This window comes from Chelonoidis abingdonii, chromosome 6 (assembly GCF_003597395.2).
Source record: "Chelonoidis abingdonii isolate Lonesome George chromosome 6, CheloAbing_2.0, whole genome shotgun sequence".
Classification (NCBI taxonomy): domain Eukaryota; kingdom Metazoa; phylum Chordata; order Testudines; family Testudinidae; genus Chelonoidis; species Chelonoidis abingdonii.
In genome coordinates this window covers 75358706-75382436 of record NC_133774.1, presented here as the reverse complement: position 1 = coordinate 75382436, position 23731 = coordinate 75358706, and the positions used below count along the sequence as shown (strand labels likewise).

The window sequence follows — 23731 nt, the reverse complement described above, 5'->3', positions numbered from 1 at the left end:
TTTGTCAATAACTACAATGGCAGCAGGATAAAGCCTGTTTTTATATTTAGTCTGTAAAGAGTTTTATATTTGAAGCAGAGCAATCCATGGTACCCTTCACTGCATATCAGTGTCATGTACATAGAGACACTGAGTGATCTCACTGTAGATTTGGTCCTCCCCACAATACCAAATACTGCCAAAACTCAGCTTGAGACATGGAAAAATTAGAATGTGGATTTCTCCAAATTTCTCCTTAAGCAGACACCTAATGACTTGACCACAATCAGCACTTGCAGATTTCGAACGTAAGAATAAGTTGAGGCTTTAACTATTTAAATGTCTGATAACTAATGGTCTATGAGGCAACTGCCCTCTTCCTGTCCCTTCTCAAGACCCATTTCTGCTGCGATGGTTACAAGAAATTGGCCAAATAATGGTTGGCCAGGTTGAATGGCACTGCGGGATATCTGACATCAGTCACCTCAAAGAAGGGTGAGAAATGATTCAGAATCAAGCTGTACACGTCGGGTGAAATTCACTTCTTGGGACTTGATCCTGCAAAGAGAGCCATGTGGTGGCTGGGGTCTGCTTGCACTGTTGTCTTTGAAGGAGTGAGGCTTTAGCTCATAAGCTCTTTGGAGCAGACACTGTGGTCTTCTTCTGTGTTTGTGCAGCATATAGCACATTGTTATGCAGATTTTGATTGGGGCACTTGGGCACTGACACAGTACAATTAAATAACAGAAGCATAACAGGTTGTGTTAGTAGTAAGTACTTAGCACTGTGTGAGAAACAATGATTTTTATCTCTCATTTTTGTTTTTCTTTCAGATTCCTTTGTAGCACTGAATGGTAAGGAAATTCTTAGTCACATCATTTCCTAACTGTGCTGCTCAATTTTGGAGGGATCATCTTACTAACCTTTTAAATATTGTCATGCCTTGATTTTTCTATAATGTTTTTTCCTAATTTATTTTTTTCATAGCCATTTCAACTGCTTCACCAGCTCATGAAATATCTTACAACACAGTGTATGGTCAGTTTATTGATATTTTTAAAAATTCTCCCTCAGGTCATTGTGTTAGCTGGTAGACCCCATTCCCCAATAGAAATTGTCTTTTTTATTTTGTTTTATTGGGGCCTGATTCACTAATCTTAGGATTATTTGTGCTTTTCGACATACAATTTTCCATCTTGCGCAAAAACGTAATTGAGCTAAAGCAATTTATGGCCAGTCTTAATGGCACTCCAAATTCAGAACTTTTAACCAAGCTGACCCAAGCATGCTTCACCAGAACATCTAGAAAGAGTACATGGTACAGTGAATACATTTTGTCTATTTACCGAGGAAAAGAAGGTAGGAAAATAGGTCCATCTAGCCAAGTATCCTGTCTGTGACATCAGCCAGTACCAGATGTTTTAGGGAGAGGAGCAAGAAACCTGCCTCAGGCAGTTATGGAATAACTTGCCCATAAGGAAAATTTCTTTGCAAGCCTCATTAGTTAGAGGTTGGCTCATGCCCTGAAACATGAAGATTTCAATTGCATCCAAACATTTGGGCTGCCTTATTCTTGCTGGTGCTTCCATGCTCTATGTAATTTCCTAACTTACTGGTGTTGCAAGATCCCAGCAAGCCATCTGAAAACAAAGGGCTTCACACTAGAAAGTTCTGACTTCCAGAGCCAAAGAGTTAGTCATTGCTTCCACAACAGATCTTCCTCCAGTGGCAGATATCCATAGGCTGAGAGTGACGTATGGTATTACTCCCAGTTAAGGCAATGGCATATTCCCATTGACTTCAGTGGGGAAGGGCTGGGGCTTAGTGATCAGACTCCTATCAGGCAGCACTGGACTAACAAGCCCTAGATGAACAAAGTAGATCAGAATTGGGACAAAATTATCACATGCTCTGCATCTGCAAGTGTAGAGTGTTTTCAGTGTTGTTCTTCCAAAGCATATAGCAGTAATTGACAAATAGTAAAGTTTCTGAGTCTGAAAAAAATAAAATTGCCCTGTGTATAGCACTGATGTTCAAAAAGATTTTGATTGGCAAATGCATTGGTAATTCCACTCATATGAAACAAAGCTTTACAGCAGGGCTGTGGAAAGACATTTTATTGGTTATGGACTTTGGTGGAAGCTGCTTTTTTTCACCTGACCAGAGAGTCATGAAGATGGCCCTCAGTGAGAAGCATCACATCCCCAAAGGATATGTATTATAAAATAAAAAATAAAAATCACACTCATGTCTATATCTCCCTCTCCTGAACTGATTTATTGCATTAACATTTCAAAAAAGGATCTTATTTATCTGGTACTGTGGAGAAATGCTACCCAGTGCTAACTTTAAGTCCCAATCACACCTTATCTGTCACCTAATACTAATGACATGCCTGAGGCAAATCCTGATAAGAAGTCATTAGATCAGTGAATTTTTCATATTGGTGTTGTAGTTAAAATACAAGTGGTGACATGATGCAGTTTACAGTCCTTCTTCCCTCCTGCTTTGCGCTCAGACAAACTACCAGAGGAAAGGGAGTTACAAAAATCTTGTACATGAAGAGAGAAAACTCACAAACTCTCCACAACATACAGTAAAAAACAGCCTCATGTTAACAATTCACTGTATAGACACACTTATGTTTGGTATTTTAACTGAGCCAAATAAGTCATTTTAGCATGAGAAGAAAAGTATACCTACTTTTAACTAAAATTATATAAAGAGTTCATGTTACAGTTATTGGAACATAATTAAATGCAAAATTAAATGGCATTTCATTATGGCTAGAACCTTAGAATGCTGGTATATATCAGCATGCCAATCAAATGAATGCTCAGGATGCGTTTGGAGCTTGTGGGATATATCTCTCTCTCCAAAGGCATCTGAAACTCCAGATTCACAAGAAGGCTTAGGGCTGCTTCCTCTCATACTTGTTTTACACCATTGTTACTCCACTAACTTTACTGGAGTTACTCCTCATTTATGCCAGTGAAAGTGAGAAGAGAGTCAAGCCCTTCATCTTTGTATTCTTGGCATCAGCATCCTCCTGAATTTGGCAGATGGGGCAGCCTTGGATGATCATCTATAAAGTGCAAAGCCCACATGGATGACTGTTCATGCTCATTCATTTTTCCATGCAGAAGGCCACTCTGTGAAGGTCAGGTACATATGGAACAAAAACCACATATTTAGATGAAAGATTAGGATTCTTAGCTTAAAGCAAGCTTTCCCCCATGCAAAATTGTATGCAACTTAATTACCTTTGGAAACCATCAATTTTTAGTGAATTGGGCCCTTATTTTACCCGGTAGCCACGTTCCTTTCTCCCTGTGTAGTATTGATTTAGCATTTCACTCTAACTGTCTAATTAGGTTGCTATAGTTGTTAATAGGATAGTGTGTGGAGCATCTTAATCTCTAGAGTCTTAACACCTTGTGCATATTAGAGCAACTATCAAATCCATATTGCATCCCTGACTTTGTGTTAAAGCTAAAAAAATCATCTAGTCGTTTCATGAAAATATGGTTAGAATGAGTTGTAATTACAGAAATACAGTTCTTCTGACTCATCATCAGTGCTCACAGACACTAACCATATTACAGCTTCCAAATTCCTCAACACGCACTACTCTGGTTATATCTGCTTTCTTGTTCTTGCTGTATTATTGTGATTACAGACTTGCAAACGAAAAGCTTTACAAATTAATCACTGAATCACTTTTTTTCAAACAGCATGTGTCCTTAAACTTCTGCTTTCAAAATCAGTGCTTGAGGAGCACCATAAATCCGCAGTTGTTTTAAACTACTCCCATCTGAACAACAGCAGAATCTTAACGAGGAAGTAGCTGTAGACATTTTTTAAACATAAGCCATGTTAAAATAGAGCTGTTGGGCCTGGTTCCCATTATGCTAAAGCCACTTTGCGTTGCTGTAGTTGTGTAAAAGGGCTTTAAAGTGGGTGTAAATATAACTTAAGGCCACTTTATGCAGGCAGTGTGGTATAAAGTAGCCTTAGTGTACTTGAGAAAAAGGCATATTACATTACATATGACAGGCATTGCTGAGGAACAATCATCACAGTGAGTGAGTCACCCCTGCACAGAGGGGCAGCACTAAGCCTGTGCAGCACTTTTTCAGTGCTTAAGTAACACATACGCCTATGCAGTGCGCCGTCATAAATCTGAATTTCACAAGGGACTGATTTGTGTCAACACTCACAGGGCACGATGAGACTACTCAGGGGAACAAACTCTGTGCCCAACAGTAAGTGTTTGCAGGATCTAGTCTGAACCCAAGTGGGAAAGGTTATTATGTTCTAATCTGCTGCTGCTGCCCCTTGCTCAGATGGAAGCAAAGGTATCTCAGCTACATGTAGAAAATCATTTCTCAATGCATGCTGTACTAACACTTTAGTATCAGAGTGAATAGACTGATTTCTTGCATTTGTGTGAAACACTTCTCTACCTAACTGCCATCTGGTACAGATTAATATCATCATATAGCTATTGCTTTCTATTACAAGGAGTTCTCCATGTATTTGTAGCATATGGTTCAGGAACGCTTTTTGTAAAGAATGTGTCCCTTACGCATATCTTTCCCCTAGATTACCGTATTAAGAAATGTTTTTCCTTAACTATACTTATTGCATTACCATAAAATTGCCCCTTGAACACAGCTAAATTGAAAGTGTCTGCATGGAGATGGGGGCACAAAATGCGTATCAAATACAGGTATAAATTATGACTGCTGTTTGGCAATGCTTTCTCCTAAGTCCTTATCAAGCTAGGACTAACAGCTTTCTTATGTTGAGTGCAGCATTATTTGTAGGGCTGATCAAATATTGTACAGTATTGCAGTGGTTGAGTGTCAACTTGCAGTCTAGAACCTCATGAATACTGGCACTATGGTTTTGTATTTAGAGAAAAGGCGGCATGGAAGCTCATAACTTCCATTTTCCAGGTTGTTTCTGTCCCATTGCTTCTGTTATTTCTTTGGAATGAGCACAGGAGCCTATAGGCATAAAATGGTATGGTAGAAAAACCTTACAGTGTCAGTATATTCCTAGTTTAAGGCGGCACATATCTGCAAGAGCTGGCTCTGTATTAGTCCCTTTGCATAGAGGCAGCTGTTTGGAATTCTTGGAGACAAGGCAGCAAATTTGGTTCCGAATCCATCCATGTAACTGTTACCAATATTTCCAGCAATGCTCTTGGCTTTACAGCAATCTTTAGAAGTGGACAACCACTTAGCTTCTCTTTTTTTTAATTTAAGCAAAATTAAAAAATGCTCTATTTAAACAAAATGAAGCCTGTAATTTGCAGTATTTTAGAAAGACTGATAGTGGAACCACACTTCCCGTCATGATAGATTAAAGAATAATATAGTGCCTTTGTCAGTATCATCCTTCAGCCTGGGGTACACTGCTAAATTAATCTTGTTAATGATTAGCTGTAGCATCTCAAGACTGAATCCATGGTAAAAACACTGGAGCTGACCTTCTTTCCTGCAAATTGTATCAGTTAAATACAGGCGCTAGTTACATGCACGTCTTGTGCTAAATATTGTTCAAAGTGCTGCTGTGTTTAACCCTATGTGATGACTCAGAGGACCTCCTCAAAAATCTAGGGAGGCACAGAGACATTTTCTGTCTCTCCACAATAATTAATATTCAGTACAATGCCTTTAAATCATAGCAGCAACTTAATAGAGCTGCTGCCTTTTCACTGAAATTCATTTGCAACTCAACCTTGTGAGGTGGTTAAAGGACTCTTTCATCCACACAGATCAGTTCTCCACCATATCCCAGCTAAATCCCAGTTCATGTGAAAATTTCCTTGTGCCTGGCTGGCCATGTCTCATGGACGTGTTTGTTAATCTGAACCATGTCAAAGGTGATTGCCACAACCTCTATAGTTAAAAACAGCAATAAGAATCGCAGAATCATTATAAAACTCCATGGAGCTATAAGATTTAAGATTGTCTCCTGTAGTGCACGGTTAATTGCAATAGCCTGCATAGAAAACACACTGTGGTTTGGAGCCAAACAAAACAGCCTGGAAAAAGCTTTTCTTAAGCAGGAACAAATTAAGGTGTGAAGGTGCCTGGATTGATTTTTTAAAAAATAGTTTTATCCTTAGGGAGTTGGTGGGCAAATCTCACCTGGAGACTGCTGCAGGGGCTACTAGATCATGGTCATGAGATAGGGGTATTGACACTTGTGTTCCTGCTCTAGATCAGGTGAGTGGAGCCAGGACCCAATAATCTGTTTTTTGCCAGCACTCCTACTCCCCTTTTGATCACACTAATGCATCCATTTGGGCAGAGACCACTCCAGAGTATTAAAGTAGTGTTAGGCAATCATAGAGCTTATGACTTTTCAGAAAATTGATGCCATCATGAGAACATGGTCAGGCCCTGGACAATCTGTCCTGCCCCTGAGAGCACAAGGCAGGGATCAGCTGCCCTATCCCTGCCATTCTCCTAGAACAGCAGCCTTGTCTAGAGTAAAGTTTCACCAGTTTCACTTTAAATTGGTTTTTAAAAAATCAATTAACTTTAAAACAGTGTGGACAGGCTTAATTCAATGTAAACCAAGCTCATATTGTTTTAGCTCAGCACCTTCCTGAATTAAGCTAACTGGACTGAAATTGTAGCAAGAGTGCACACAGTGTGTTTGGCATCTGTTCAACTCAACCAGTTTAAACCAAAACCTTTAGGTAAACCAGTGAAGTTTTGACTATAGCCAAGGCCCATGTCTCCCACTGACATAGGCACACACATGCCCGCTTTGACTACTCAGAAAGTAGTTTGTCTCACAGCTGCTACATTTCCTTTGGGCAATGTTGTAAAAGGCTTTTGAAACATTGCTTGGTTTCAAGAAACCCTTCCAGCATTCACAAAAAACAATGCTTATTTTATGCTCCTGAGTGTGAGCTAGCATGGTGCGTGACTAATGTGTGGTGTCTTCCCTAACTGTATTTGTAATGTAAACACAGGCCACTCCAGTTCACTAGTTCCAAGCACCACCACTTCTGACTCTCCAGCTCATGAGGGTTATGATACTAGGGGACGTATGCTGGATTGGAAGGATCCGGTTGGCTCATCTGAAAACACAGATCCATATGCAGCAGTCTCATCCCATAATCACCAAGACAAGAAGGGTAAGGCCTTGGAAATGAATCCATGTGGTGGTGGGGGAGGAGGAGGGAGTGACTACAGTGTAACTGCTTCCAGCTGGATCATGGTAGCCTGTAACAAAACTCCTGCACTGTAATTAAAAGCTTATTGGAAAGACAGAAACAAAATCACCAATCTTAGACTTAGTTCTCCATATTTACTGACTAAGGAAACCACACAAAACAAATGTGAGTGAGACTTGTGTGACGGGGAAAGTGTGGATTTAACCCTGGCTAAGCATGATCTTCATGAGTTAATGATGAGCCACTTCCACCACTTCGTTATCATTAACACACAGAGCTTCTACGGTGCCTTCCATCCAAGGGTTGAAAACCACTCACCATACTGTAATTAAGTTAGCCTCATTGCCCTGTAAGTTAGATAGGGAAACTGAGGCATGTAGCGATTTAAATGTATGTATGCACCGAAAGATTCAGAGAGGTGCCAGGTCAGATTTTCAAAATCACCTGGCGTTAGATCCATAAAGGGACTTAAGCATTAGGTTCTTTGCCACCTAATGGGATCCTCAGTCTTGAGTTAGGTGCCCAGGCTTCTTATACAATGCATAGGGAGCATTAGGCATCTAAAAAGAGATTCTCAGAAGCCAGCAAGCTGAGTGGAGAGCTGCCTATGCTAGCCAATAGGAAATAGTGAGAAGGGGAATGCAATTTAGGCCCTGCTACTGAAAGTATGTTAGGCATCTAATGCTGGGCCAAAGAGAAGCACCTGTCTCCATTTGGGATCCCAGGTAAACCCTCTCTTAAAGTTAGGAACCTACGCCAGGCTCGCCATTTTCTCATGAGAAAAAAATCCCCACACCTTTATACCAATAGCCCAGTCATTAGAGCACTCACTGAGACCTGAGTTCAAGTCCCCGTTTCAAATCAGGCAGAGTGGGAATTTGAAAACAGGTCTCCTAAGTGACAGGTGAGTGCCTGGGTATTCTAGAACACTCGCACCAGCCAGCCTGACCCAAACATTCTTGATCAAGTAGCCCCCAGCCGTCGTCTTTATGGGGCCTGATCAGATAGGGATGCTCTGAGAATGCCCTGCAGATGAGATAGATGGAGAATGCCTCACTTGCACATCTCACCGTGGCTCAGGCATGAGCAAGGGCACGGGGCATCAAGGTGGCATCAGGAATCAGGCAATTTTGCATGTGAACCAGTGGAAATTTAGGTGTTGAGAAAGCGTTACCTGCAGGCTTAGCAGCAGCTAAGGGGAGGTTTTGATAATCTCAGTGTCTGCTAAATGTTTGACTTTAGCACCTAAAGTGGCAGTAAGACATGTAAGTCCTTTTGTGAATCTAGCTCTTGGTGCTTAACACCCCCTGAAAATAACTTTTTAAAATCCCACTAAGTGCCTGTCTGCATCTTTAGGCTCCTGAATACCTTTACAAATCTGGACCTAAGGAACTTGCCCATCTTGCTGGAAGACTGCAGCATGAAATATAACTGTGGGACTTCTGATTCCTCATCCTGTGCCTTAACTATAAGAGCATGCTTCCACCAATAAGTAATTGCTGGTTCCCACAGACTCCATCTTCATATTCATTTCTTTGTCTTAGTTCTTTGATTGGCCCATCTCTTCTCACTCCAATATTATGGTAGCAAACATCAATCAGAACGTCAGCGTTTGGGATTACTCTGAAGTGAAATCCTTGACAACTGGCTGTAGTAATCCTTCTTGAGCCTGCAAGCTTCTCCTAGTTTGCTGCTGGGCCACCATGTCTTTATGGGCCTTGTGCTTTGATTTATTGTAAAAGCAATTAGCTCTTGCTATGGTAAAAGCTGCAGAAATGTTTGCTTTTCTGTCTGCCATGTACTTAAAGAAAGCAAAACAAAATGACTCAAAATGATAATGCATGATTTACCTGGAATCCTTAATTCCTCTGGTCAATAAATCTGGCACACTGGAAATGGCAGATAAGTAATTGGCTTGTTTTTGTTCATCGCTCTTGAGAATACACACCATTTTGACCAAGTGCTTCTGTTCCTTCTCCACTACACTATCCCCCAAGAGAAAGTGTTGGCCTCTTCCCATCCACTTAGACAAATGTGTTTACCCTTAACTAGGCCTGTATCTGTAATGAGGAAAGGCTAATGCCCTGGGGCTAGCAAGCGCCTCAGCTAGCGGACACTGGTGTAGCTCCACTGATGTCTATGGAGATATGATGAATTACGCCAGTGGAGAATCTGGTCATTAATGTGCCAGGGAGGAATACAGAGATGTATGCAGGGGCGGCTCTAGACATTTCGCCGCCCCAAGCACGGCAGCATGCCGCGGGGGGCGCTCTCCCGGTCACCGGGAGGGCGGCAGGCGGCTCTGGTGAACCTCCTGCAGGCATGCCTGCAGACGGTCCGCAGGTCCCGCGGCTTTGTTGGACCTCCCGCAGGCATGCTGGGGCCTGGAGCCGCCCCTGGGTGTATGTTAATATTAATGGCATTTGTTATGTGTGGTTCCATGCATCACAACTGTTTTGCACAGCAGTGCTCTTAATGGTAAGAAGGCTATTTCTTAAAAGCATCTTGTATGCCAGGAGCAGCTTTCAGAAGAGCACACAGTGAAAATATTAATAAATGTATAGTGGTGGTTTGTAAGCCTTTTTCCCTCTAGTCACTGACTGATGAAGTAGCTTGTACTATATAGTTACCGCCCCAGGGAGTGATGGGTACCAAAGAGTCTTCTTAGCATTTGACAGAGTTATTTAAATATCATGCATTTATTGGGGCTTACTTTTGAATATTGATAAAGCTGGAAGTAGTCTATACACAAACAATGGTGGCAGAGGTGATTGCATGGTTGTTTACCATTACCATGTACTTGTGTGCTATTACTCCTTGTCTTGCCCAATCAGACCCCAGTTTGTTCCAAAATTACTATTGATCCAATATTTTAAAGGGCAAAAGAATGAGTTGTTATGCAAAATTAAACCAAACAAGGTTATGCTTAATATTCGTTTATAAAGTTTTTTTGTTTTCACTTTCACTGTGTATTTTTTCCCTTCACAACTTTACAAAAAAAACCCCAAATCTCTTATGTTTTTAACATTTGCCTTTTGTTTTGCAAAGTGCTGTGTGGTGTTCTTTAGTGGTTGTGTTTATTCCTTTGGAAAGTGTTTTCTTTCTTTTCCTGCACTCACAAACGACTTCACTCTAATTCTACTGAAACCACTTGCTACTTTATTTTCTTGGCACTGGTGCCTTGATGATGTCACATCCATATGTTCAGCTTTTAATTCAGCACAGGCATCTTGGGGAATATCTGTGGGGGTGCAAAGAGGGGGTTCTTTAAATGAGTTGACTCATGGGAATGTGACATTTGTGTGCCACAGCTTTAGTAGCTAAATATACTCTGGAATTGTTGTTTCTGAGATACCTCACATTTCTTGCCAAAATGAAAATGTGTAGTACGCTTCACAGAGTAGGGGCCGTTTGTTGCCATCCCAGTGGCCTTTTCATTTTGGTCACTGCATAATCTGTCATTGATATTGCAGAATGAAAAATTAATTGAGATTGGCAAACTGCACCATTTTTTCTTCTCCCAGCCCTCTCCAAAAAGAATACAATTCCAGGGTGTGCTTTTGTTTGTTTTTTCTTGCTATGTTTCAGTTTAATTCTTTGTGTTTCTCACCTTTGTCAAAACAGTAGCTCCTCACCTTGCAGTCTAACCTTCCCTTCTGCTGCCATTGTACTTAGTGTCCCTCCCTCAAGTAATAAAACCAAACTTCTTGTGTAGAATATTCCAAGGCTTTACCCTGTTCACTTTGAATCATACGACAGTGCTGTATCTATGTATGGTCCTACTAACAACATGGGGAGTAGATACATAAATCTACTAGAGGGTATAAATGAAGAAAATGAAGTAATTTTCTTCATCCGTAACTGACCTTGCCCTTCATTACCCTACTGGCCCTTGTCTACAGTCTTCTGTCCTTGCTGCCTTTCTTTAGAAATGCCTGATATCTTTCAAGTACTAGCTTCATTAACACAAACACAGTAAACACTCTTTTCTCTCTCACTTGCTAGATGGCTGCCCTTTAATCACATTGATAAATTAGATGCAGTCGTGGCTTCTACTTTCTTGGTTTTGCCAGTTTTTATTCTGTCTAATTCAAGCAATAGAGGGGTTAACTGCTTAGTTGACTGAAAGAGTCAAGTCCAGGGGTTATTTTTTAGCAGTTTTAACATTTGTCGTTGCACAGCTAGGTGACCCTGACATCCTTCCTCTCAAACGTTTTGTTCAATGTCTACAACACAATAATAGGACAAAGCTGATTCAGAATAAGAGGTGAGGTGTACAGGTGACAAGAGTAGCCGGTACATTAATTAGGATCTCAGGGATGCAACTGTAAATATTATATATGTTGGAACCTTCTTTTTTCAGCTTCTCTTAACAATATTTGCAAACCTGTCTCTGTCACACCATTCTGAAGTAGTCAACGACTAGACACAGGGAGGGCAAAGATTTTGCATTTCAGGGGTCTGTCTAAAAGAAAATATTTCCTTTTGCAGGAATAAGGTAGTGCTGTTATTATTATTACTATTATTTGAATGATTTGCTGAATGTTGACACTATACTTAGCCTGGGGAGTTCACAAAAATAAAGCCAGACTTTGCTCCCAAGGGCCAAAATTATGTGAGGTTTCAGGTACTATCATGATAGAAGGGATTGAGAAGGTAGAAATCCAACTGGGGTTTTAATGGCTATTTATTGAAATCCTCTTCACATTGAACTGAAATGAAAACAATAACAAGGCTTGGCTTCATTGTGTATAAATTTGAAGCTAATGACACTGTACCCCTTAGCAGCATGAGTGAATTTGGCCCAGAGAGTACATTTAAATTTACTCTATTTTTACATGAATTTTTGATTTATTCAAGGTATGGAAGGATTCCAAGCATGTTTACAGAAAAGCAATAGGAGAATTCCTTATTATCATGCTGGCATTTTGTAATAACTCAGAAGTGGATTCTGTGTAGCACAGAATTTGTCCAGATCATCCTTTGAGTTCAGTGTTGTCTTTTTAATTTCCAGTGTCAACAAAATATTCCTTAGCCAGTCATAGTTATGAGAATATCAAAGTGACTGGCCCTTGCTAAAAATTCAGTTTAACCAATGAAATAGCTGCATGCACAATCATTTCGAGGAGGCCAGGAAGGAGACTTGTACCGAAGATGTACATGACTGGAGTAAGCACTACAATTACATCTGTTGCTCCAGATACCTGTTTTCAGTATCCCTGATCAAAACCAAATCCTTGTTCATACAATATGAAGTGCATGGTCAGCTACTTCAGTTTCACAACATTTCTGACTACGAAGAACAGAACCTAGATGCTGGAGAAGCAGTGAAAATAGAGACAGTCAGGGCTTACCCTTTGATTTGTTACTCTGCTGGTGGAACTCTATTCCTAGACTGCAATCAGTTAAAACAGAGATATAAAAACAGTATGACAGAGTGGAGAATCAGCTCTGACTATCTGTATCACCATTGCTTCTCTAGCATCTATCTGCAGTTCCTGGAGAGAGGGTTGAAATGAAGTTATTTATAATCCAAGTAATAATCTATTCTATACTGGGATTTCAGTAAAGTGTCTTGAGATGGTGCAGGATTTAGTCTGTTTAAATCTTTTATGTATCTCCATGTAGATTGAGACATAATTATTTTTCACATTTGAATTTAAGTAGAGCTTGTTTATTGGGTTTTGTTAGGAATAGGTTCATCTAGATTTTTTTTTCTTTAAAATGTTCTTAGGTGAATTAGCATCAAATTGTTGTAAACATCCATGTTTATAAAAGGAATAGTATTCATGTTTATCACATAATGGGTCTTCATTGGAGCTGTAAGAAATTTTCTTTTAAAATAATCAAATGCTTGTCTGGAATAGTCCTAATAAGTGGCTTGTCTTGGGGAATTGGCAATGGGATTCAGAGCTTTTCAACTCTAGGACTCCAGTTTGACTGCGGACCAGGTCAGTACTAACTATCATCACCATATAGATAGAGTTAATGGTCTCAGTGCAGTTCCTAATGGACAGGTGTCCTCATTGCAGAAGCCACCATTATAACTGGCAGCCTCAGCAAAAAGGTTGACAGCTAAATGGAGCTGGAAGCTGAATTATCCTAACACTTCGAGAAGTGGTCCCTGCAGTTCAGATTTAGGAACATTAGCAGAGTAGTGTGGAGAGGCTTTTACTGATGACACTTCTGCTGTGTCTCCAGAATTATAGAATATAAATTTTTCACCTATTTCATCTTTCATCACAACTCTAGACCAAAACATGGTAGAATAACAGTAGTCACAGAAAGGTGGTAATTAATAGCAAGAGACAGAAATTAAGGGGTATAGGTGAGAGAGGAAAAGAAACATTTTCAGCTGAAAGTGGAAATGAGATGGGAAACTAATGCAAGAGAGAGATGAAGGAAGGCTGTTCCAGACAATAGATTGTCTTAAGACTTTATTTCAGTGAAATGTTCTCAAGACTGTATCTGACAGATGGTGAAGGGAAAGAGAGCAGGCTCCTGCAAAGTAAGCAGAGGAGATGAGAGATATGAGGTCCATGAATAAGTTTTAACACAAAGAGGAAGGAGGTCATGTAATGCAGAATAACAATTTAGTAGTATCTCCATTAGCTCCTGGCTGAATCTCTTTTAGATGTTTGTTTGAATCACAAAATAATTGACTCCCCAACTGATAGTCACAAAGCTTTCTAAACAATATGAGGACTCATTTTGGAGTTGTAAGAAAGAAAGCAAAACTCACAGTGCTAAAAGATGGGAGAAGATTAGGAAGATAGCCGAGAGCCACGCATTCTGCAAAATGCTGTATCTGGTAACCAAGATCATACACAGGATTGCCTTACGCTTGACCACAGTAATTAATTTTAAATGAAAACAGTTCTACAATCTTTCTTAGACCAGTTAGCTGGAAGGGTAGATGGATTTCATAATTAGCTAACAGCTGAGGAACCATCAATAACAATGTATGAATCAGCTCAAATAGCAACAGAAACCTGTCAGCCTACTCCAAGGATAAAGACGAAGATATGAAAACAGAAGCTCCCACTTAACGTGACTCCTGGGTCTCCCTGGAAGAGTGGAAAACCCTGATCCAAAGAGCTTTTTTATCTGAAAGAACATCCAAACTACTGGATCTACAAGTAAAAAGGAAATCCATTAAAAACAGAGCTCATCAGGTGCCAAAGTGGCTTCAGGAGACGAATTCACCCCCAACCTGTAATTATCCACTTACATAGCTTTAAAAGCCTGCAATCCATTGTAGCCACATTTGACAACTGACAAGCTCTATTTTTAAGGTTTTGCCTTTTTATTTGTAGATCTAGTAGCTGGGGGGGGCGGGGGGTCCATTCAGAAGAAAAGCTCTTTGAATTGGAGTTTTCCCCTCTTTCAGGGAGCAAGAAATAAAGATCTCCCTCCAACAGGAAAAAACTGCAGTTGACACAGGATTTTTCTCCATCTTTGCAGCAAAAGATGCTGCATCCAATTCAGCAAGAATCAGGGTAGCAGATATATTTCATCAAGGACTACGTTCACAGTTGCACTCTCCTATTGGGGCAGCTGCATGATGGAGCACAAAGGGTTTGACTTTCTGATTCTGGGGCTGAATCTACACTAATCATGAAATATTTTCAGATTGGGAATGGTTGTAAAGTATGTTAGCTGGGCTGTGGCCCCACACAGTCATCACAATATCAGAAAATGGCCAGCAAACAGTTGGAGGCAATGATGTAAGTGCTGACTACACCAGCTCTATGATCATTATAGTGACTTTAAGCTAATTGGGGAGTTATCAGGCAGCACAAGGAGAGAATCTGGCCTTTCCAACTTAAAAACCATGAAAAGGCTCTGAAATTCAAAGTCACTTTAGAACAAATAACATAACTCTAAAAAGAGTCTTAAAGCACTTTTTTGTGTTAAATTAATGCCAGTATATAATTAAAATGGCAATACTCTGTTAAAGTAAGCTATTTGAATAATTCATTTTTCTTATTAGTTGTATAGTATGTGCTTAGATTCAGTGATTATATTAATTAATAGAGAACATCTGTAATAATTTTATGACAACCCAAGTGTTGATTGAGAGCAGCCTTCACTTTCCATATAGCCTACAGATTATTTACTAATTGCATGATTCTATATGAAATACCATTTCCATTCTTTTCATGTCAATAAACTTGCCCTGACCGTTTTCAATATCCTTTCTCTGCTGATATTCTGAACTATTGATTCTTACACTTGATTAGGATTATGAAAAAAGAGATAAATTTAGATATCTTCTTTCACTCAAGGATGTATCTTAGTTTCCTGATTAATGACTAACACACTTAATTATGAAAGTTTAGGTAGCATAATTCACATTTTGCCATGGTTTATTTTATTTAATATTAAACACAGAAAGCCAATTGCATTGCACCTGATAAGCAATCTCTCCTACAACTGTCCTTGATTCAGCAAAGTACTTCAGGCTGCAGGGCCTGAGCAGGATTTTCCCTGCTATTGCTCCTGTTGGGTATCAGGCACTGTGGCATTGGATAGCACATCTGAGAGCCAAGAGACTCTCTCTCTCCTGTGCTCTCAATGCCCCTTCCTCTCCCCCCACCATCCCTCCCATGGAGGAGAAAGAAGCAGGAGCCTGACTGAAATGCAAAGGGATGAGGAGCCTGTGCAGTTTCATTCAGCCATCTTGTGCATATGCACGACGATAATAATTATGTTTAAGAATACTGTTACAGTTAGAAATGTAATTTAATAAGTTTACAATAGATTAACCCTCCACTAGCTCACCTATGGAAGATTACTTACCCAAGAATTCCTTTCCTGCAACTATGAAACAAAATACAACCTCCCACCACAACTCTTCTGCAGTTGCTAAAATTCTGTATTTCATCTATTAAAGGAATTAACCCCCTAATAAAATGTAAGTAAGTTCTCTGCACTCTAAATTGAGGCCATAAATCAAAATGTCTCTAAACATAATGGGGCAGATCCTCAGCTGATGTACATTGCAGTTTATACCAGCTGAAGAACTGTCCCAATAAAGTTAAAAAAGATGGATAGAACAAGTATTAATTGCAGCTAAGCAACTCCTCATAAGAGAGTTCCAATATCCGTACATAAACCATTTACCCTTGCCCTGAATACTTCGTTCATTGCCAGTGAAAAAGGATGTGATCACTAACCTTTTGGCATTAATTTTACTGTCTAGTCCCCAGCGTCCTCAACTGCTCCTTGGATCTTGGGCATAGCTGTGTGTTGGGCCACACCTTTACTATATTTCAGAGCTGCTTGAAGGTTGGCCACCTTGCAAAAGTAAGAGCAGTGACCTCAAAGGACTCTTAAAACTAGCCATGGAAGCCCCAGCCACATTCCCTGGGCTGGCTGTGGAGGAGGTAGCATCAGAGCCACCACACCAATCGTATACTACACTAGCATTCATTTGCACCGGAGTGATTTTTCATAGACAGTTAAGGCAGCTTTGTCTCTCTTGATAAATTTCTTAATTTTCTATCAGATTTAATTACTAATTATTTCCCTTAAATAAATACTAAATTATTTTTGTAGGAGATTTTAATGCTATATTTAAGTTAAATCTCTCCCTCTAAATCTCTTAGCATCTAAGATAAGTGTAATACTTAGCTCAACTTACGCACCAATAGATAGCTTGCTAGAAGCCTAGGATCTCAACGACCAGAAATACAAATGGAGAATTCTCTTTTATAAATATTAAAAGAGTAAAGTGTTTTTTCACTAAACATATTGGAGCAGATCCTCAGCTGATGTAAATTGTCATATGAAGCCATATTTTAAAATAAATGGCAGTTGACAGCAGTCTCCTCATGAGTTTTTGAGAAGTATTTAAAGCATACCTTAGTGGAATTATAGTTACATATATGGTACAGCTATTTTAGCAGAACAGTCAAGCCTGGATAAGAAACTGTACTCCTTTTAAGGACAACTGAGGATTGGTATTTTTCACAAAACGAAAGCCATATGAAAATGCAGAATGACAACATTATCACATCTAGGGCCCAGGCAGTTCTTTTGTATGCCCAACAATGATTTTTTCAATTTGAAACTAAAGACCCCTAAATGCTTCCAAAAACATGCCATCCCACTAATGATTTGTCTATGATACTTACAATTGTGACGGAAAACAAATGGCGTATCTTTAAAATTCTCTTTAAAAAAACCCAAACCCTATGTTATTCCCTCCCATATACTCCTACAAAAAGACAAAGACGTAGTAAAATCCTGCAAGAGCAAGCGATATCATTTGAAGCAGTGCTAGCAATGTGCATGAGAAAGTGTAAGGAACCTTACACATGGCAACTGTCCAACGGCTTCAGTGACAAGCTCCATAAAGCTGCTTTGGAGCGTCAACTGACAAATATTTCAGTTGTTCTCTCCCTCACCAGACCAAGGAATCTTACCCAGGTCCAGTTTGGAAGCCAGTATAACTGCACTCTGGGGATGGGGGGCGGGGGACTAAAAGTTCAGAATATTATCATTCACATCAATTAATTTAATAATAAAGTACTGGTAAAGAGTCTTTTTCAAAAGGGGCTGTCTAGCCCTACCACTACTAATTTAAACTGACCAAGCTGGCTATAGTCCAGGGATGGCCACAAGTCATAATATTTGGTAAACAATAAACATCAGTCATCACATCAAACTAACAAAAGTGGCCTTGTAGCATTAGATGCTCTAGTACAGGGGTGGGCAAACTTTTTGGCCCAAGGACTACATCAGGTTGAAAAAATGTATGGAGGGCCAGGTAGGGAAGGCTGTGCCTCCTCAAACAACCTGACCCCTGCACCCATCTGACCCCTCCCACTTCCCAGCCCCTGACTGCCCCCCTCAGAACCTCCCACCCAGCCTCCCCCCATGCTGCTTGTCCCCTAAGTTCCCCCTCCCAGGACCCCTAACCCTCCCCCATTCCTAACTGCCCCTAACTGCCCTCCCTGGGACCCCACCCCCTGTCCAGGGGCCCCGAAACATCATTTGCAGGGGCCTGTAACCCCTGGAGATGCAAAACCCTAATACCTGGGGCCCCTAACACCAGGGGCCCCAAAACTCTACTTCCAGGGGCCCCAAAGCTCCATTTCCAAGGGCACCAAACCCCTGGGGCCCCAAAACCCCATTTCCAAGGGCCCCTAACTCCAGAGTCCCAAACCCCCATTTCCAGGGTCCCCAAACCCCTGGGGACTCCAACCCACATATCCAGGAGCCACCTACACCAAGGGCCCCCAAACCCCATTTCCAGGGGCCCCTAACCCTAGGTGCTCAAAACCCCCATTTCCAGGGGACCCTAACCCCAGGGGCCCCAAAACACCATTTCCAGAGGCCCCTATCCCCTGGGACCCCAAATCCCCATATCCAGGGGCAGCTAACACCAGGGGCCCCAAAACACCATTTCAAGGGGCCCCTAACACCAGGGGCCCCAAAACACCATTTCCAGGGGCCGCATTAGGGGCTGGAGCCACATGATTTATGGAGGAGAGCTAAGGAATGGGATTATTTAGTCTGGCAGAAGATGAGGGGATTTGAACTGCTTTCACTACCTGAACGGGATTCCAAAGGGATGATCTAGACGTTCTCAGTGGACCAGGTGACAGAACAAGGAGTTATGGTCTCTGTTCAGTGGGGGAGTTTAGGTTGGATATTAGGAAACACTGTTTCACTAGGAGCTTGACAAAACAATCTTCCAAGTTCCCCTAACACCAGAGCCCACAACCCAATTAGCAGGGGCCCAAAACCCAATTTCCAGGTCCTCTAACACCAGAAAGACCCAAAACCCCATTTCCAGGGCCTTAGCTAAAAGCCTGGGCGTCCTAACCCAGGATGACCAGGGGCCCAACAGCCACCAAACTATATCAGGGCCCAAAGCCACGTTTCACAGGGCCCCTTAACCCTGGCCCCAAAACACCATTCCCAGTGCCCCTAAACCCAGGGGCCCCCAAACCCCATTTCCAGGGGCCCCTAACCGCCTTGAGGTCGCCAACGCCACTATCTAGGGCCCCGTAACACCAGGCCCAAAACCCCGAATTTCAGGGCCCCTAACTCTAGGGGCCCTCAAACACCTATTGTCCAGGCTCCTAACCCAAGGGGCCCCAAAACCCATTCCAGCGGCACAAAACCACAGTGGGCCACAAATCCCATATCCATGGGACGCTAAACCCCTGTGGCCCAAAACACGCATTTTGGTTTTTACAGGGGCCCATAAACACCAGGTCCCAAGAACCGCATGTCCAGGGTCCCTCAACCTAGGCGAAACACCAGTACGCAGGCCCCTACACCAGGTGGCCCCAAAACCCTCATCCAGTCCGTAAGCCCTGGCTTCAACCCCTATTTCACACAGGGGTCACTTAACCCAGGACCCAAAACCTCTATTTTCTGGACCCCAACCCCAGGGGCCACGAAACCCCATATTCCAGGGCGCCTACTCCTGGGGCCTAAAACTCAATTTAGAGGGGCCCCTATATAGACACCAGGGCCCCAAAACGCACCATTCAGGTCCGCATACAGGGCCCTGACCGGATAAAAGGTCCCACGAAAACCGCATTATCCAGGAGCCTTTAACCCAGGGCGGCCAAGACCCCTCGGGTCACAGCAACCAGTATAACAAATCCTATAACCAGGGATCCAAGGACCCCGATATCAGGGAGGACAACAAAACCCATTCCAGGGGACCATCTTACCACCTCCGTGGGGCACCAAAACCCAATACCAGGGCCCTACAGAACCAGGGCGCCAAAACCTGCTATTTCCAGGGGCCAACAAAGCTGCCATTTCTATAAGGCCCTAACCCCTGGGGACCACACACTCCCCATTTTCAGTACCTCTAACCCTAGGGGCCCACCCGCCATTTCCTAGAGCCCCTAAACCCAGGGGCCCAAAACAGCCCATTTCAGGGCCCCCAAACCCAGAGGCCGAGCAAATCCCCATATCCAGGGTCCCCAACCCCAGGCCCAAGCTCCTTTCAAATGGCCCCATACTCCTCGGGCTACAAAACCACATATCCAGAGCCCTCCTTAAACCTGGCCGAAAACCCCATTTGGTTTAGAGGGCTCCTAACACCACGAGGCAGCCTCCAAACTCATCAGGGGGCCCTCCCATATCAAGGGGCCCAACAGGACTCCATATCCCGGGCCCTAATCCCGGGCCCCGAATCCACGTATCCGGAGGGTCCCTACACCAGGTGGCCCCAACAACCCCTTCCAGGGACTCCAAACCGCCAGGGGCCACAAATCCTGTATCCAGGAGCCCATTCCCCTGGGGCCCAAACCACATATCCAGGGGAGCCTAACACCTATTGACCCAAACAACGCCCATTACAAGGGCCTCTACCCTAGGGTCCCAAACCCCAATCCAGGGCCCTATAACCCATAGGTCCCAATACCACATTTCAAGGCCCTAAACACCATGGGCCTGATAACCCCATTTCCAGGGACCCCTTACCCTAGGGCTGGAAAAATCCAATTTCAGGGGCCATATCACCAGGAGTCCCAAAACATCCGTTTCCACCAATTGCCCATATCCAGGACCACCTAACCTCAGGGGCCCCAAAATCACATTTTCAGGTCTCCTGAAACCCTGGGCCCCAACCTCCATTCTCAGTAGAACCTAACGCAGTGGGCCCACAGAACGCCATTTCCAGCGGGCCCCCAAACCATATGTACAGCGCGCCCAACTCATGGGGCCCAGAAAACGCCATTTCCAGAGCTTCCTACACACGGTGTCCAAAACCCATTTCGGACCAACCTCTGGGGCGCCCAACCCCAATATCCAGGGGCACCTTACCCGGGGCCCCAAAACTCTCCATTTCCAGATGCCCCTAAACCCTGGGGCCTGCAAAACCCCAATTTCCAAGGCCCTAACACCAGGGGCCCCAAAATCCGCATATCAGGGCCCAAACGTAGATCCCCAGACCCGCCATTATCCAGGTCCCCTAACCCTGTGTGCCCTCAACCGACACAAATATCCAGGGGCCCTACAGACCAGGCCTCAAACCCCATTCCAGGGCGCCCACTAACGGGCCCAGAGGGCCACAAATCCCTCATATCTAGGGATGCCTAAGCCCTGGGGCCCCAAAACAAATTTCAGGCCCCTAACACAGGCGCAAAAGCCCATTTCCAGGGCCCCCTTAACCCTAGGCGCCCAAATCCCACATTTTCCAGGGCCCTTACCCTAGGGCCTGAAAACTCATTTCCAGGGGCCGCCAGCCCAGGAGCCCCAAACACAGCAAACCATTTCCAGGGCTGCTAACCCAAGGGCCCCTACCCTCTTTACAGGGGCCTTAAAACCCGTGGCCCCCAAACCCCATTCTCCAGGGGCCCCTAAACCTGGGCGCCCAACACCCCATTTCCAGGGGCCCAAACCCATGGGTTACCAATCCTCCATTTCCAGGGTCTCCTAAACCATTGGGGATTCCAAGAAACCCGCATATTCCAGGGGCCCTCAACTCCAACTTGGGCTCAAAACCCCCATTTCCAGGACCCCAAGCTGCGGCCCAAACCCCCATATCTAGGGGTGCCCTAATCCCAGGGGCCTAAACACCCGATTCTCTAGGCGGGGGGTTCCCTAAAAACCCCCCAGGGGCCGCCTAACACCATTTCCAGGGCCGCAAACAGCAGGGCCCAAATCCTCATTTCAGGCCCCTAAACCCCAGGCGGGTTCCCAAACCATTTCTAGGGGCCTGAAAACCCTGGGGACCCGCACCCACCATATCTGGGCAGCCCCAAACACCGAGTAGCCCCAAACCCACATTTCCAGCGGGCCCTAACCCGAGGGGCCACAAAGCATCATTTCCAGGGCCCCTTAACCCTGGGCCCCAAAACCGGCCATTTCCAGGGCCACCACCCCTTGGGCCCCCAACCCACATATCAGGGACCACGCAAACACTATTTCCAGCCACCAACCTAGTGCCAAAACCCATTTCAGGGGCTCCTAATCCCAGGAGCCCCAACCCATATTCCAGAGGCCTAATAATACAGTGGCCCCGTAGACACCCATATCCAAGGCCGCCACAAAACCGGCCATTTCCAGGGGCGCCGAACACAGGAACGTTCCATATCCATTCTCCAGGGGCCCCAAAACTCAAGGGCCCCGAAACGCCCCATTTCCAGGGACCCCTATCCCTTGTGGCCCAAAACCCTATTTCCCAGCGCCACGAACCTTGGGCGCCCAAACATCCATTTCCATCTGCCCCTACCTAAGGGGCCAACACACTCTTTCCAGGGGGCCCTAACCGCAGGCGCCGCAACCCAATTCCAAGGGGCCCCGAAAACACCATTCCAGGGCCCCTAACCCTCAGGAGCCCCAAAGTACCCCATTCAGGAGCCCCCAATCCCGAGGGGCTAGCCAATCCCCATATCCAGGGCGGCCTAACCTTTCTGGCCCCAAAACACCCATTTGCTGGGCCCTAAACCAAGGCCCAAAAACCCCAATTCCAACAGAACCTACCCTAGGGGAGCCAAAAACCCCATTTAAAGGGGCCCCAAACCAACATTTTCAGGGGCCCCCAAACACTGGGGCCAAACCCCAATTTCCATGGACCCCTAACACAATGGGCCCTAAAACCCCATTTCCAGCGCCAGACACCTAACCTGAGGCTTCAAAAGTCCCCCATATCCAGGGGCCCTAACTCTGGAGCCCAAAACCCCCCATTTCCAGGGGCCTCAAAACCCCGCATTCCACCTGGCCTAACCGCACTGGCCCAAACCCATTTCCAGGGACCTAACCGCCAGGTTTCACAACCCCCATTTCCAGGGGGCCCCACTCAAAGGGCCCCAATACGCCGATATCCAGGGGACCTCTAAAAATCCATTTCCAAGCTGGCCGCCGCGAACACTGGGGTCCCAAAACCCATTGCTTCAGGAGCCCCAAAACCCATCTGCCATGGCACCTAACCCTGGGGCCATAAACCTCATTTCGGAGGGCTCCTAACTCCCCAGGGGCCCCTGAAAATGGGGGATTGGGTCCTGGGGTTGCGGGGCCCCTGAGAGATGGGGTTTTGGGTCCCAGGGTTAGGGCTCCTGGAAATGGGGGTTGGGGCCACCCAAGGGTAGGCGGCCACTGGCAATGCGGATTTTGGCGGCCTGGTGGTTAGAGGCCCAATGTAATGGGGTTTTTTGGCCCAGGGGTTGGGGCCGCCTGGAAATGGGGTTTGGGCCCTTGGTGTTAAGTTGACCCTTGAAATGGGTGTTGAGCACCATGGGTGAGCTCACCCTGAGATATGAGGATTTGGAGGCCCGTTTAGGGGTGGCTGCAAAATAGGTTTGGGTGCCCAGGGGTTAGGGCGTGGAAATTGGGCTTTTTGGACCCGCTGGTGTTAGGAGACCTTGAAACTGGTTTTTGGGCCCCGGGTGTTAAGCTGGCCCCTGGTAGGGGATTTTGGCCGCTGGTTAGGGGGCTCTGGGAAATGGCGGTTTTGGAGGCTCCTGGGGTTTCGGGGACCCTGGAAATTGCGGGGGTGGGTGGCCCTACGGTTAGGGCCCATTGGATATGGGGTTGAGGGGCCCCTGGTGTTGGGGCCCTAGGAAATTGGAGGGT

At 44.2% G+C, this 23731-nt stretch overlaps 1 protein-coding gene across 3 annotated transcripts in view; it reads left to right on the top strand.

The window, feature by feature from the left end:
* The window catches only part of SEMA6A (semaphorin 6A), a 138825-nt gene that overhangs the window by 99618 nt on the left and 15476 nt on the right, over positions 1–23731 (top strand). The window contains exons 17-19 of one of the 3 annotated variants that reach the window (XM_032789113.2): positions 813–833; positions 967–1017; positions 6977–7141. In XM_032789113.2, the coding sequence (XP_032645004.1) occupies positions 813–833; positions 967–1017; positions 6977–7141 (237 nt within the window). The remainder of the gene's footprint in view (positions 1–812; positions 834–966; positions 1018–6976; positions 7142–23731) is intronic. The other 2 variants (XM_032789114.2, XM_032789115.2) reach the window with 2 other exon arrangements.